This window comes from Portunus trituberculatus, chromosome 48 (genome assembly GCF_017591435.1).
Source record: "Portunus trituberculatus isolate SZX2019 chromosome 48, ASM1759143v1, whole genome shotgun sequence".
Lineage (NCBI taxonomy): Eukaryota > Metazoa > Arthropoda > Malacostraca > Decapoda > Portunidae > Portunus > Portunus trituberculatus.
In genome coordinates this window covers 4,500,848-4,516,917 of record NC_059302.1, presented here as the reverse complement: position 1 = coordinate 4,516,917, position 16,070 = coordinate 4,500,848, and the positions used below count along the sequence as shown (strand labels likewise).

Below are 16,070 nucleotides of genomic sequence, written 5' to 3'. Positions count from 1 at the left end.
AAAAAATTGGGATGCTCTTTTTTGGGAAGGCTAGAATGGAGTAATGGCATTTCAAAGCATTTCCATGGAAAAATTGTTTCGAGATACTAGTTTTTTTGAGATATGAGGTCCTTTACGGAATGAATTAAACTCATATCTCGAAGTACCACTGTATTTATGAGCATTCCCTCACATCTCAGCCTCTTTTTACTAGAAAAAAGAGGACTGATCTTTATTACACAACACAACATAAAGGTCAGTTGTGCAACATACTCAATGACTTGTATACCAGACCTGATATATATATATATATATATATATATATATATATATATATATATATATATATATATATATATATATATATATATATATATATATATATATATATATATATATATATATATATATATATATATATATATATATATATATATATATATATATATATATATATATATATATATATATATATATATATATATATATATATATATATATATATATATATATATATATATATATATATATATATATATATATATATATATATATATATATATATATATATATATATATATATATATATATATATATATATATATATATATATATATATATATATATATATATATATATATATATATATATATATATATATATATATATATATATATATATATATATATATATATATATATATATATATATATATATATATATATATATATATATATATATATATATATATATATATATATATATATATATATATATATATATATATATATATATATATATATATATATATATATATATATATATATATATATATATATATATATATATATATATATATATATATATATATATATATATATATATATATATATATATATATATATATATATATATATATATATATATATATATATATATATATATATATATATATATATATATATATATATATATATATATATATATATATATATATATATATATATATATATATATATATATATATATACATATATATATATATATATATATATATATATATATATATATATATATATATATATATATATATATATATATATATATATATATATATATATATATATATATATATATATATATATATATATATATATATATATATATATATATATATATATATATATATATATATATATATATATATATATATATATATATATATATATATATATATATATATATATATATATATATATATATATATATATATATATATATATATATATATATATATATATATATATATATATATATATATATATATATATATATATATATATATATATATATATATATATATATATATATATATATATATATATATATATATATATATATATATATATATATATATATATATATATATATATATATATATATATATATATATATATATATATATATATATATATATATATATATATATATATATATATATATATATATATATATATATATATATATATATATATATATATATATATATATATATATATATATATATATATATATATATATATATATATATATATATATATATATATATATATATATATATATATATATATATATATATATATATATATATATATATATATATATATATATATATATATATATATATATATATATATATATATATATATATATATATATATATATATATATATATATATATATATATATATATATATATATATATATATATTCCTTCCTTGCAGGTTATTTGATTAGCTGATCATATCAGATTCAGTAGAATCTCCTGTTAAGACTGTCATTTATATCTTGTCATCCTTGTCATATGCAACCATTATTCCGTGCTCTATAAACATTCTTGCTGTATTGAAATATTTCTTCATGTTCTTAATCTATCTTTTTCAATGTTTTCTTCCTAGCTTCAACTCTCAACATCTGATCCAGCAGTCTTTTCCCAGACTGTCATAGAATTTCCTGCTCTGCTCCACCAGTCAAAGCTCTTTAGTTACATCAGATCATTGGTATCTTGATCTAAGTGTGTTGCTCCTTATATATTCCTAGGTGCCTTGTCTCAAATTCATTTTCCTCACTAATTGTGTTAGATGTTTTAACCTTACAGTTTGGTCATTGCCACATCACCATATCTAAACATTCATTCCAATTGATATTCGTCTAAATCCTTTCCGTTCCTCCTAACAATTTTTATTTTATTCATTCAAAATTTTATCCTTCCATCTATTTCCTCATCCTTAGTATGGTTGGGCGCTTAATGACTCCGGAGTTGATTCCGCCGACTCCGAGTCCGAGGGCCTGGAGTTGACTCCAACACTGGAGTCGACTCCAGACCTTAACGACTCCAGTCACAGGAGTGTGTAAAAGTGTATACTGCTTGAGCCTTGAGGTGATGAGAATGTATATAACTTTGAACAAATAAACAAAACATTTCTAGTAGGGAGAGAAATTAAAAGAAAAAATGCATCTAAAGTTAAATAAGAATTGTCACCATATGATTGCCCAAATAGTCTATTATATATATATATATATTCCTCAATGAACTTGTAATAATGAAAATATGAAAATAACTTCATGTATATAATTGACGGAGTGCAGAAGACATGATGAATTCTGGGGTAATGAGCTTGGTATGGAATGACATTTGTGTGGTGACACAGAAGAGAGGGCGTGTTGGTATGTCCTGCATGCTTGGCGTGCAGGGAAGCAACTCCGGAGTCAGTAAGGCTCTCATGACTCTGGAGTCGGTAAGGCCTGTAATGCTTGACGAACTGGGAGACGACTCTGGGGTCAATCCATGCCAGACGTGTGGGAACTGGGAAGAATGTGACGCCATGGAGTCGACTCTGGAATTGACTCCGCCAACTCCTCCACTCTTTGGAGTCGGAATCGTTAATCTCCAAGAGAGCGATTCTTGTCCACCCCTAATCCCCAGTAATATGCAGTCCTAAACACTTAACACTTGCTTTTCTAACATAAGACCTTTTTCATCTACTTAGCATTACATGCTCCCAATATTACCCAATCATCCTTCCTATATATAGTAAGTCCTCATTATACGGTAGTTCTTTATCTGGTAAATTCAAAGTTACGGTATTTGGAAATTATTACCCTCAATTCGATATACGGTAAGAAATATTCACAGATACGGTATCCGCTCATGTCATCTGAGAGGCCACAGAGTGGGGGAGCAGGGGTGATGACATCATCCATGCCACACCTCCCCACCACTCACAGCACTGACTTTAACTTGACCACTCTTGGAGCCTGTTATCTCTTCCCCTCATCCCTTTTTTTTTTTTTTTAACTGCATTACATATTACTTACTTGCATTACTAATTAGATTAATAGATGGAGTACTAAAGGGTCTATTGTAAGCACAAATATATTCATAATAATTATGGCAAACATTTAAATTCTACTACCAGTGGCAAATCATGCAGCAACTGATGAAGGGTACAGATGGGCTTGGCAAGCCCACTATCAGAGAATGGTGGATGTCGTATGACACCAAGCACGCCTTAGATAACATCAAGTCATCTTGGGACTAAGTGAAGACCATGAACTTGGTGTGGAATGAAATATGGCCAGAATGCACACATGACTTCCAGGCTTTGCTGAAGATGACATTGGTGCTATCAGAAGTGACATAGTAAATCTGTGCCATAGGGCTGGCTTCAATGAAGTTGATGATGATGATGTTCAAGATCTTTTGGAAAGCCATGCTGAACCTCTCTCAAATGATGAACTTATAGAGCTAGACAAGGCATCACAGGAAGCAGAAAAAGAGAGATGAGGAAGAAGAACCTGTGCGTGGCCTGGACATCAAAACTCAAAGACTGTCTCAGTGGTATCGAAAAAGCTCTGGAAACCTTGAAGGAACGTGACCAAATCCTGCCAGGAGTAGCAAAGTGGCTCATGACGTAGAAAAAAGTGTCAAGATTTATCAAGAAATCTATGATGAAAAAACAAGAAAAACCAAACAGTCCTCCATCTACTTGTTCTTCAAGCCAGTCAGACATGTCATCCCTGTCACACCTGCTGACCCTGCTACAGCTGGCCCTTCCACATGCTCTGCCGACGGTTCTACAGCTGGCCCTTCCTCCACATCCTCTTTCTTCAAACCAGTGAAACGTGCCAACCGTGCTACAGCTGGCCCTTCCACATCTGCTTCCGACAGTGCAGACAACGATGTCTTATCCTCGTCTGCCCACTCGGCGGAAGATGAGTAAGGGCTGAAATCCCTACTGTCCCTTGTCCCTTAGCCTCTGGAGGGACATCATCTAATAGAATACATGGCGAGTGAAAGGTAAATAAAAACATTTTGTTTATTTCTTTTGTGCAGTACTTTACATTTTTTTTTATGACTATTTTCATGTATTTTCATTTCTGTAGGGGTGACTTTTGACGTGCTGGAACACATTCCCTATTATTACATGTTATAATGGGTTCGGTATACGGTAATTTCAATTTGCAGTAAGGTTTTCAGGAACGCATATGTACCGTATAACGAGGACTTACTATATATATATATATATATATATATATATATATATATATATATATATATATATATATATATATATATATATATATATATATACAACAAAAACTGCAATTAAGAAGAAGGTTCACTGAGGAGGTGCTCCCTGAATAAGGTTAAAAGAGCCAAAAGATAGATGCCTTGAAACCTCTCCCTTAAATGAGTAGAGGTCACAGTTAGATGGAGATGCTAAAGCTGGCAGGTAGTTCCAGAATATCAATGTATTGGATACCTATCTCTGCAACTGCATCTGTGGTCTCATCCATAGTAAAATCAATACAATTGACTATAAAAAATCTGGCAACCTCACGACGTGAGGACTGGTGGACTTTAAATAAAAAAATTTGGACTTATATTTATGATGTATGAACTTACTAGAAATAGACTACCTGCACATAAGATTATGGCCAACAGCTTGACACATGCAGGCTGCATGAAGCAAGATTTGTTTGAGTTTGGGAAAAACTGATCATACTGCTCCTGGCAGTTATTTATGATCATACGTTATTGGATCAAAGGACATCATTTATTCATCGTTTTTTTTTTTTTTTTTTTTCTTCTTCCGTAAGAGGGATACCTGCCAAGGGCAACAAAATATTTAAAAAAAAAGCCCACTGGAACTGCAAGTTCCCTAAAAGATTTTAAAGGAATTAGCCAAAAGATAGGGACAAATGTCTTGAAACCTCCCTCTTTAAAAGAAGTAAAGTCGTAGGAAGACGGAAATACAGAAGCAGGCAAGTAGTTCCAGAGTTTACCAATTACTGATATTTATTGTTAAATCTTTAATAAAAACAGTTGACGATCATGTTATGATATATACAGCCATGTTATCATGATGCTCTGATGAACTGACAATCAGTGGCAGTGCTAAAACAGGTCAAATCCAGTTTCAGCCAAAATTTTCCATGATCTGGCAATTTTCCATGGTCCAACAAGTCTCAGATACAGAAGTTGCCAGACTTGGCAAGTTCATCCTGTATATGCTATAATATATATTTAACAGAAATGGATTACCTGTTCAATGCTTTAAAAGAAGAAAATTAAACACTAAATGAAAAGCAAATAAAATTTTTTACACTTGTACTTTCTCAGCAATCAAAATCACGTATGTTTGTGTTTCACATCGTTTCTTTACGTTCCTGAATCCATAATAGGGCTATACCATAGCAAATAAATGATTAAATGAATGGAAATGCCTGCCAGCTTTTGCAAGCAGGACCAACCACATGATTTTGTAGTACAGTGCCATCAGAACATAAATAGTACCTCCAGAAAATGGTATGCCAATGAAGTAAACTTAAAAAGGCACTGCAACAGTCATACAGAAAAACTGAAGTTTCCAGAGTATCAGTTGCCAGATTTTTGAGAGTTAACTGTATCTGTAACGACGTTTTTAAGGAACAAAAGATCCATCTGCCTCTGAAACTGCATTTTCAGATGATATAACCTCCTCATCTGTATCTCAATTAAAAAGCATGGGTGTTGTGGATCTGTATCATTGAGAATAACCACATGGTGGGGTCATGTGGACGTGTGTGTGTGTGTGTGTGTGTGTGTATTTACCTAGTTGTATTTATGTAGTTGTATGTTACAGGGTTTGAGCGGGACTCATAATGACCTGTCTTCATATCTACATTTATACAACTTTTCCTTAAATTTGTGCACACTTTCTGCTGTTACAATCTCTTCACTTAGTCTTAATCTATTCCAGATATCCACTGTCCTATGTGGAAAACTGAACTTCTTAATGTTCCTCAGACACTGACTTCATGATCTTGGAATGTCCTCTTGTTTGTTTATCTCCATTCTCTGTCAGTGTTACCAGGTCTTGTCTATCTGTCTTTTCCATATGGTTTACTAATTTATACATTGTTATTAGGTCTCTTCTTTCCTGTCTATCCTTCAAAGTTGGTAGTTCTATCTTCAGTCTTTCTTCGTAGGGAAGATCTTTTATTTCTGAAGCCATCTTTGTAGCAGTCCTTTGGATTCTTTCTGGTTTCTTGATGTCTTTCTGCCTGTATGGTGACCACACCACTACTGCATATTCTCGTCTAGGTCTTATCATAGTGGTTATGATCTTTTTCATCGTACTCTTATCCACGTAATTGAATGCTACCCTGATGTTAGTTAGTGTCTTGTATGTTGACAGAAATGGCCCATTTACGTGTCTTTATAAAGTCAGGATGTCTTGTATAATCACTTCCAGGTCTTTCTCTTCACTTCTTTTCATTAGAATCTCTTCTCCCATTTTATATCCACACATAGTCTTCTATTACTTTTACCTATTTCCATTACATGGCATTTCCTGGTATTAAATTTTTATTTTGACTTTGGCTCCATTTCCAGATCTTGTAAATATCTTTCTGCAATTCCATAGTCATCAATATTCCTTATTACTCTCAAAAGCTTTGCATCATCTGCAAACAAATTTATGTATCTACTCAAACCCTCTTGTGTATCACTGACATATACTTGGAATATAATTGGTGCCAGCACCGAACCCTGTAGTACGCCACTGGTAACTGTGCTTCAGCTTGATGATATCTCTTATCATTCTTCTCATTCCCCTATCTGTTAACCCCTTATGCACAATTGTTTTCTTTATCTTCCTTTCCCCCCGGCTGACCATTTCCAGGTATTTTTCAACTTTCACCAAGGGATTTTTTTTTCTTGAGGGATTGTAGATCATATTTTTCCGCATCTGAAATAGAAGTCCACAACTCTCTTAAGTGCTCTGGTTTGGCCGTGGCAGGCCGCCAAAGTCTGAAAGGTAAAGAAAATATCCTCCCTGTGTGACAACAGAAAATGGGGGTTTCACTTGTCAAATGCAAGTTTTGCAGAAAGGAATGAAATATTGATAATTTGGATGTGGTTTTATATATTTTGATGTATTTTTATGTGTATGTCTGCATCATACAGCTATCACTTCCTGCAACCACACAAAACAAAACAAAACAAAAAAAATGAAAAAAACTAAATTCATGGCTCATTTCTGGTGCACACGAAGTTTTGTATGCGTATGTACACATATATGTGCGCGCTAGGAGTTTACATGGCGCCCAGACAACCCTCCAGTGATGCACACAAAGGAAGGGAGGGCCTAGGGAGGGGAGAGGACGTGGGAAGTGGGAGGGACAGGGTTGACCAGACCCTCTGTGAATCATGTGGGGATAGAGGCTAGTACACAGCACGGGCCAGCGCTACAATAGTCAGTCCTGACCTACAGAAAACGCCCTTTGCAATGATGCTAACACCAGCTCACTACCTCTTACCATAAGTTTTTTACAGCCCTTGCTATATGTAGGCTGATCAGCATTACAATTTCAAATTTCACCCACCGATATGTAGGCTGATCGCACGTAAGGGGTTAAGTAGTCTGTTATCCAATTTAAAATATTTCCCTTTATTCCTCCCATGTGTTCTATTTTCCATAGGAGTCTTATAGGTGGTACTATGTCAAAAGCCTTCTTAGGGGGGAAATATGGTCAATTTGGTCGAAAATTCTTGAAAATATGAAATTTGGCATTGACATCATCACTCTTATCTCTAGCTGTGGCAAATGTTTGCCAGGCACAAGATGCATTTCTCATCTGGTTATGGCAGTTTAAAGAGCCAGGTCTTTAAATGCCTAAGCTTGTGCCACAGCCCCTTTATCTGTTAGGCTTTGATTTTCTTGTATTTTTTATTTATTTATTTTTTTTTCTGTTTTTCGAATCTGTTTTCTGATGAGGCAGTACAATAGTTCAGAGGAGCTTGTGATTTGGAAGGAAAGCCAGCAACGCTACCATGTTCACCCCGCACCCCCCCACTCCACAGTGTGATCTTCAACTTGTCGTGTGTTTTTTTTTGGTCTACAATTCACAATACCATGTGTAAGTGCCCAAAGAACGGTGAAGAGTGAAATAAATCGCCAGAGAGCCTTGAAAAGGTGGAAGACTGAGGAGACATGTGAATCAACCGCTTCGTCTGTGGCAATAATCAAAGCAATCCTTAGTTTTCCACTTTATGATAACAAGGGGTATGTGGGCAAACATAGGAGCCAGACTTGGAGAAATGGTGACGGTAACAGGATCAGTGGCAGGGCAAGGTAGGCAGTTGGTGGTGCAGGACGATCAGAGCTGTGGCTGATGTAGTGGTCCTTCTTCCTCCACACTGTCAACCTCATACAAATAACAAACTAGTGCTTCACTCACACGCTCTCTCCCAAATACCATTATACAGATAATTAATGCACACACAAACTAGCTAGTTACAGACTCTACACCACTACAATGATTTACAAATATAGCTCAACATACATCCTGATGAACAAATACAGACATGTCGTCTTCCTCCAGTCTCGATTTATGTTTTTCTCCATATGCACACGTGTCTGGAGCAAACTACAGAAAGCCTATTACCACAAGAGGAGAGGCAGGCCTACCATGAGCAATGATGGTTCTCTGATAGTGATATCATTAGAAAAACTACAAAAATTTATCAATTTTATGAAGTGTGAGTGTGGAAACAGTTACTTTTGAAATAACAAGTAATAACTTCAAAATAAGTTCTACCTGGCCACAATGAGGTGGGTGGGCTCTAGTATTACCCATAGAATATGTTATTTTCATAATGGATATATTATATCAGTAATATGTCATATGTATCAGTATATATGTTGTATACAATATGATAAAAACAGAGGACCAGGAGCTAGAAGTCTACAATACAAGGGAGAACTCACTTTGTGTAGGTTTCTTTTATATGCTATCAATGGCTTCAAACTATCTAAACAACCACTACCAACCTCCAAGAAGATGTCAAAGGATTATGTGAATAAATATTTGTTTTGATGCATGTTGGAGTTGTTTATATGGGAATATTGAAAATGTTCACAGAAAAATGTTTTTCCAAACTCTCTTTTTGTGCATAAATTGTTAAATAACTTTTTCAGTAATTGACTGATTTAAAAAATTCATGCAGCAGAATGATCATCATCAACCTCATCTTTACAAATGTTACCATGGTCATGATCAAATTCCTTCAATTAAATTTATAGCAGATTTTTTAATTTAAAATATCAAATAAAAAAAATTGTGATGAAATTGTTGTAACTTAGTTTATGTGTATGCAAAGGCTTACATTTGTTGGCCGATATGTCTATTACCTCTGATCAAGAGGAAATTGCCATACTATTAGTTATGATTTTACAGCATTATTTTGAATATCTTTTTTCATAGCCAAAAAAATTATTTTTGCACAAAAACTACCAGAGGTATCTGTATGATATTTACAGTTAAAAAACAATACTTATTAATACACCTTGTGTATAAATATTATTCAACTAGGTGAAAAAATAAAGATAGGAGAGCCAAAAAAATGATATTGCATCACGAATCAAATTTCCTCCTTAATACAGCATGCCAACCCATCCATCTCTCCCTTGTACTTCATCTCTTGTATAAAAGTTTAGCAAGTTTGGTATGCATAATCTTCCTTTTATGAAATCAGATTGGAAGTTATTAACTATTGCATTTCCTTTCACATATTCTAACCATTTTTCTTTAATAACAATTTCACAGATCTTTCGCACACTAGTTAGTGACACTGGTCTGTAATTTAGGACTCAGTCTTTTTACCTCCTTTTTTTTTATATCAGGACTACATTTACTCTTTTCCATTCCTTTGGTACCTTCCCTTGAATAAGAGTTATTGATTACATCCAAAATTAGTTCTACCAGTTATTTTCTATATTTTCTCATTGTCCATCCTGACACTCCATCTAGTCTCATTGCCTTCCTTACATCTACCTTTTCTAGTAATTCTCTGATTTTCTGATACTGATTGAGGTGGTCTCTAAGTTTGCAAGCATATCGGTATAGGGTAGTATACATAGCCAGCAAGGACAATTTAGGTGCTGATCTTCTTAGCCAATCCTCTTAATTAATTCCTTTTTTCATCTACTTCCCAGTAGATGCTTGTTTGGGGGGCTGTGTGAGGGAATTAATTATAGTCACTGCTTTGGTAACTATGGTCCAATTCACTGAACTGAGTCGGCTGGCTGACAACAAAACGCTTCAGACCACCTACCGTGAAACTTCATCTCCCCACACTGGCAAATCCGAGCAAAGGTTGGCCTGCTCTGTCTTTCCCATCAGCAGAACACGGCCAGGCCTCATCATGGCAATACCACCTTCTCTCTCCAGCCTGCCATTGTTCTCAAGGCATCAGCCCTCTCCAATGGGCTGGAGAGACTGATTCAGCCCTCGCTGTTGAAGGCACTTGTCCCGTCAATACTGACATGACAGCATTTAACCAGTCCATTGCCCCTCTTCCATTTCTCTGGTAGTAAGATTCATACATTGTCCATGATTTGAACGGGGAGATGCTGGATGGTTGGCACACTAATTGCGCCCAGGAAGTCCTGTTCTGTTACTACTCAGTTACTGCTATTGGATGTGTTGTGAGTGCAGTAAACGGGTAATTTGGTAACTGCATTGTTTTGTTTATCCACTCTCAGGTGTCGACACACACTACCCTGAACCCAAAGATAGCAGAGGGGCGTTCATGGCTTTGTCTCTTACTGTGCCTTTACATACACAAACCCTCCCAGTGTCCCCTCTTTATACTGGTTGTCAATAATGATCGAGGGTACGTGGAATAGTAAAGGTTCCTCAGGCCACAGCAGTACTGACCAAGTTATTTTTTATTACTTTTTTTTATGAAATTAAACACAAATATGGGAAAGACGAGTTGGATAATATTGTGGAGCATGTAATGCTAAATAGAAGAAACAAGTATGAAAAATACATTTTAGGTTTAAAAAAGGGATACTTCATTGAGCCATATACAACTAAAAACAATCTCCTTTCTGCTTTTCATTTGTGTACACTTATTGATCATACTCTTATTCTTATAATAGAAGTTTCCTACATCCAGTATGCCAGAGCTGCTATGCATGTTGATTTAGTATGTTGATTTGAAGGAACACATTACCAAGGTTCTATCATTGGAATAGTTACAGAAAATGTGACATCAAGATCATGCTAGAAATTTTGAATTTAATATTAAGGATCAATATTGTGTTCATAGGCATGTGGCCTTTTGTACCAAATTTATGAAGCAGTTCTTTATGAGCAGAAATGTGACAGTGCAATAATTATACAAGCTGATATACCAAACTAATAGTGTTTTGCTTCCATGATATTGTTTTGTCTGTTTTGTGTGTTTGGTGTTTTATTACATTTGGAAGCTACAGCTAAGGAAGTAAAAATTTTTGTCTTTTCTTTTTTGTGTTGCCACCATTCCTTCTGTTTCTATTTTGGATCTTTATTTAGCATGTTCCTTAACTCTGATTTTGTGTATGGCAACAACAGTATATATTAGGTAAAACTTTTATTGAGTCTAAAATACATCTCTTGAAATAATAAAATTTTTATTGAATCAAACATCAAAAATCTTTCTGCTAGTGTCAGAGATCAACTTCTACACCTTCTAACATAAGAAACCTAACTACTCTTGTTGGCAGTGATGAACCTTCAAGACTGACACGAAGGCGTTCACCTAACCATTGACGAATATGAATCCTACACAGGTCAGCTAATGTGAGAGGCTGTAGCCTGGAAAGATAAGAAATTACTTCATAAGTGACATAACATGCAGTGTCACAAAAATGTGTGAAATATTTGACATACAAGGCTAGTAACTTTAGTAACACACTGTTGGGCTATGGAAGAGATGGCATATAGAGAGATAACATCCCTTTTTGTATAATTTTTTTTTTTTTATGAAAGACCAAATAAATACCTGACTGTTGCTAATCTTGACATAAGAGTGCCTGGAGTGAAGATACCATTGAGCCAGTCTGCACTCCAAAGCTTGAACCCCGCTAGTAGCAGCAGGGTGGCCAGGGATGAGTTGCCGCGTAGAGCTACCATGTGCAGGTAGTCGGGTGTGGCAGTGGGAGTTTGATGATTGACGTTGCAACTGTAATTGTTATACATGGCAAGCTTTTATTTTAGGTCTACTTATGTGCATCTTTTTTTACCCAACTACTTCTTGATATGTACTCTAGCTTCAAGTTCTTTACCACCCTTGCAATCACTCTGAAGCAAGAAACAATGAAACATAGTGAACATGGTTCTCAAAACCTCTTTAGTAAGAGGGAGAAAGTTCCACCTGCCTGATGTTTCATTTATACTTTAAAATTTCTGGTAACTACTCATGTGTACGTGTTTCCTACTTCATACTGATGAAATGCTGTGAAGTTATGAAAAGTATGAATACTTGGGGTTGGAGAAAAAATAAAGTGAATAATGAATGGAATGTTTTGTATTATGAATACAAATAAAAGGTATAGTACTGAAAAAAGAAAAGATTGTGGATTGTGGGAAGTGCAAGAAACAAATGAAAACAGTGATTACCTTTTCGTGGTTTGTGCAGAGAAGTTTTTTCCTTGGAAACACCATTTTTAACACAAGATGTTCCATAGGTACACACGTGGTAGCTTCAATGCCCCTTTAAACTGATTAAAATATGGTGATAAGCGAACATTACCAAAATATGGTCAGTTTGACTATTATTCACTGGTCCCCAAACATTGCTCTTTTGATTTTTTTTTTTTGTATGTCAAACAGTTGATTTTGGTTGAATATCAAACTGAAATTTATATTTTTTGTCATTATCATATTTGATATCCTTCATAAATATAAGGTATAGGATCACAGGAATCATCAGTTGCAAGATAAAGTTGATCCCTTACCTAAAGCTTACAATTGTATATAAGCTAAGTGTTCAGAGAACCAAAGACCAAACTGCAAAGGGGGATTTTTCTTTCAGAACAGGTTTTCACACCTATGTGGAACTCAAGTTTCATCATTATATCAAGATTGCCAAGGAATATAATGTACTACTGGAAGGTGAGAGTATTTCATTATTCACTATGTTCACATCAAAGAAGGTTGGGTAAAGTGTGAATCACTGAGGTGATAATTATTAGTTAATTTAATATGGTAAGAAAATTAACATGCATGAGTTGCCAACACAAGATCATGCACACTAATACTCTACATATACTCTTTACAAACTTGCTTTTCCTGCAAATGCATGGTGATTATATATATATATATATATATATATATATATATATATATATATATATATATATATATATATATATATATATATATATATATATATATATATATATATATATATATATATATATATATATATATATATATATATATATATATATATATATATATATATATATATATATATATATATATATATAAGAAAGCAGAACAGATCATTACAAAAGAAATAATAGAATAAGAAAAAAATAAGATTCCTGCTTTCTTTTTGTTTTAAGGAAATAGTGTGTTAACCTTTCATGAGACTCATAACATGCAAGAAATGTTTGGAGATATAATCCCATGTTTTATGGATTGAAACAAATTAATAAAATAAGTCAAGTTATCATTAAGAAAAATCCAAACAAAGTTGATGAGCAAAACAAATAACTCAATTACCCTTGTCTTATCAGAAGAGCAGCTGCTTTATTTTTCTCAAGCAGCAAAGCTCTATACAGTGGAGTGTCTCCAGCTGTTACAGTTTCTAAATCAAGGTGAGCACCATGACTGTAGAGAAGAGAGAATACAGTGCTGAAATCAGCAAACTGAGCATCTCTTGTGCCCTCTACTGCCTCATGTAAGGGAGTAGTGCCAGTCAATCCATTGGGGTAGTTGGTGTTGGCACCTGAAATAATGTGTGGTGAGAACATGTCTGTGTATAAAATAACACTTGTTTAAAAGTATCAATGTTTGCAACAATTACTAATACTATATTAATCAATTTTAGAAGAAAACCAAGTGATATACAATACATCTAAATGAACACTTTTCTCTAAATCGGGTCACCAAACTATGACCTGTGGGGTGGATCTGGCCTGTAAGGTCAGTTCATCACGCTTACCAACAGTTCTTAAATTTGCTTGATAAAAACATATGGAATAATAATAATGGAACATCTTAGATGTTGTGATACAATTTAAATTTCGGTATTATGTTTAGCATACTAGAAAGAAATTTCCCACTCGTATGGCATTAGTGTTTTGGAACAACTTCCATCTGTGATCAAACACTTAAAAAAATGAAGTACAAGAATTTCTTGATTCATGCATGTTTAGATTGTGATTTTGGAATAACACGAGGTAAAAAAAACCTAGTAATTTTTTCATATTATACATATTGTTTAGAATAAGATGGTCTAAAAAATCAAGTTGCACAGCTGGTTTAGTTCCGTGATGTGGCCACTAGGTGTTACCAGGTGTTCCCCATGTGTCCCTTTGTGTGGTGTTTCAAGCTCATTGTTATTAGTGGTGGGCAGGAATTAATAACTAGAATAATCAAGGAAGCAGTTCCTTGGACAGGTGGAGCTGTCAGAACTGGTTCTGGAAGTGGTTCAGCGTGGAATTGGCAGAACGCAGCTGGTGAATACGAACAAACTCAATACAAAGCTACATAACAGTACAGCTTTATATAAACATGTAAAAGGAAGCAATAATAAAACATAACTTCTTTATAAGTTTGTTTGATATCCCACAGCTCATATCCTTCAACTTAAAATGTCAGCTGAATGCAATCCTCCAGACTTGAAATGTTTTGTACAGTTTAGTTCAGTAATCATGTTCACTTTATGCAATTTTTACATTACATGAACCCTTCAGGATCATATCACTTGCATAATTCGAGAAATCCCTGTATCTGAAGTCAACACATCAAACAAGATTGACTGATGAATATTTGAAAGTGATTAGATGCAGCAATTTCAAACCAAACATTGATGATATCTTGAAAACCAAACGTCAGTTTCACAAATCTCAGTATCACTAACTTTTTTGCTGCTTAGTTAGTGAGATTCGAAAATGCACACATTATGTCTGATGTAACATCTTTTTGCTACTGTTGCCTTCTTTAACCCATTCAATACTGGAAAACATTTTTTATCTTGAGATTTGTGTACAATTAGATCATTCTATTGATATGAGGAAGGGTCTCAGGAGGTCAAAAGATTAATAGCCCATCTTCACTATGTTTATTCCCCACATAAATTTCTGAAGCAGTGTAAAATTACCAAATAGACAGCAAAATGAAAATAGAAATGTGTCGTGGTTCTCAAGAGCTTAATAACTTTTTAGGAAATGAATGTTGGTTGTCTTTGTTTTTTGTGTATTGCATGCCAATCACCCATAATCTTTTTCCCAAAGCTTTTATTCTGGCTTTCAAGTATTGAGCATAATAATTATGCAGCCTGTGCTCATTATTTCAGTTATCCGGCCATCTGTGAAAAAAGTATGGCGAACCTTGGTCTAAATCATCATAAATGAGTTTCCTATGTACTTTTAAACCCAACTGTTAACTTATCAATTAACCCTGTTATATAAGTTTTAATAGAATGAAAAAAGTATGAATAATATTGAAATTAACATATGTCTCTATGGTACATTGCATCAGAT

The 16,070-nt window shown here is 33.2% G+C and overlaps 2 protein-coding genes across 4 annotated transcripts in view; one reads left to right on the top strand and one right to left on the bottom strand.

The window, feature by feature from the left end:
• LOC123498478 (CDK2-associated and cullin domain-containing protein 1-like) overlaps positions 1–13,471 on the top strand; it is a 43,227-nt gene extending 29,756 nt beyond the window's left edge. Inside the window, exon 7 of the mRNA XM_045245592.1 lies at positions 13,391–13,471. Within this exon, the coding sequence (XP_045101527.1) occupies positions 13,391–13,456 (66 nt within the window). The 3' untranslated portion in view covers positions 13,457–13,471. The remainder of the gene's footprint in view (positions 1–13,390) is intronic.
• Positions 8,564–16,070, bottom strand: part of LOC123498477 (ankyrin repeat domain-containing protein 50-like) — a 31,093-nt gene continuing 23,586 nt past the window's right edge. The window contains exons 11-13 of one of the 3 annotated variants that reach the window (XM_045245585.1): positions 14,086–14,311; positions 12,359–12,538; positions 8,564–12,171 (exon numbers count right to left, since the gene is read on the bottom strand). In XM_045245585.1, coding sequence (XP_045101520.1) covers positions 12,024–12,171; positions 12,359–12,538; positions 14,086–14,311 — 554 coding nt within the window. In that variant the 3' untranslated portion in view covers positions 8,564–12,023. Of the gene's footprint in view, positions 12,172–12,358; positions 12,539–13,006; positions 13,077–13,313; positions 13,366–14,085; positions 14,312–16,070 lie in introns of those variants that run through there. The other 2 variants (XM_045245586.1, XM_045245588.1) reach the window with 2 other exon arrangements.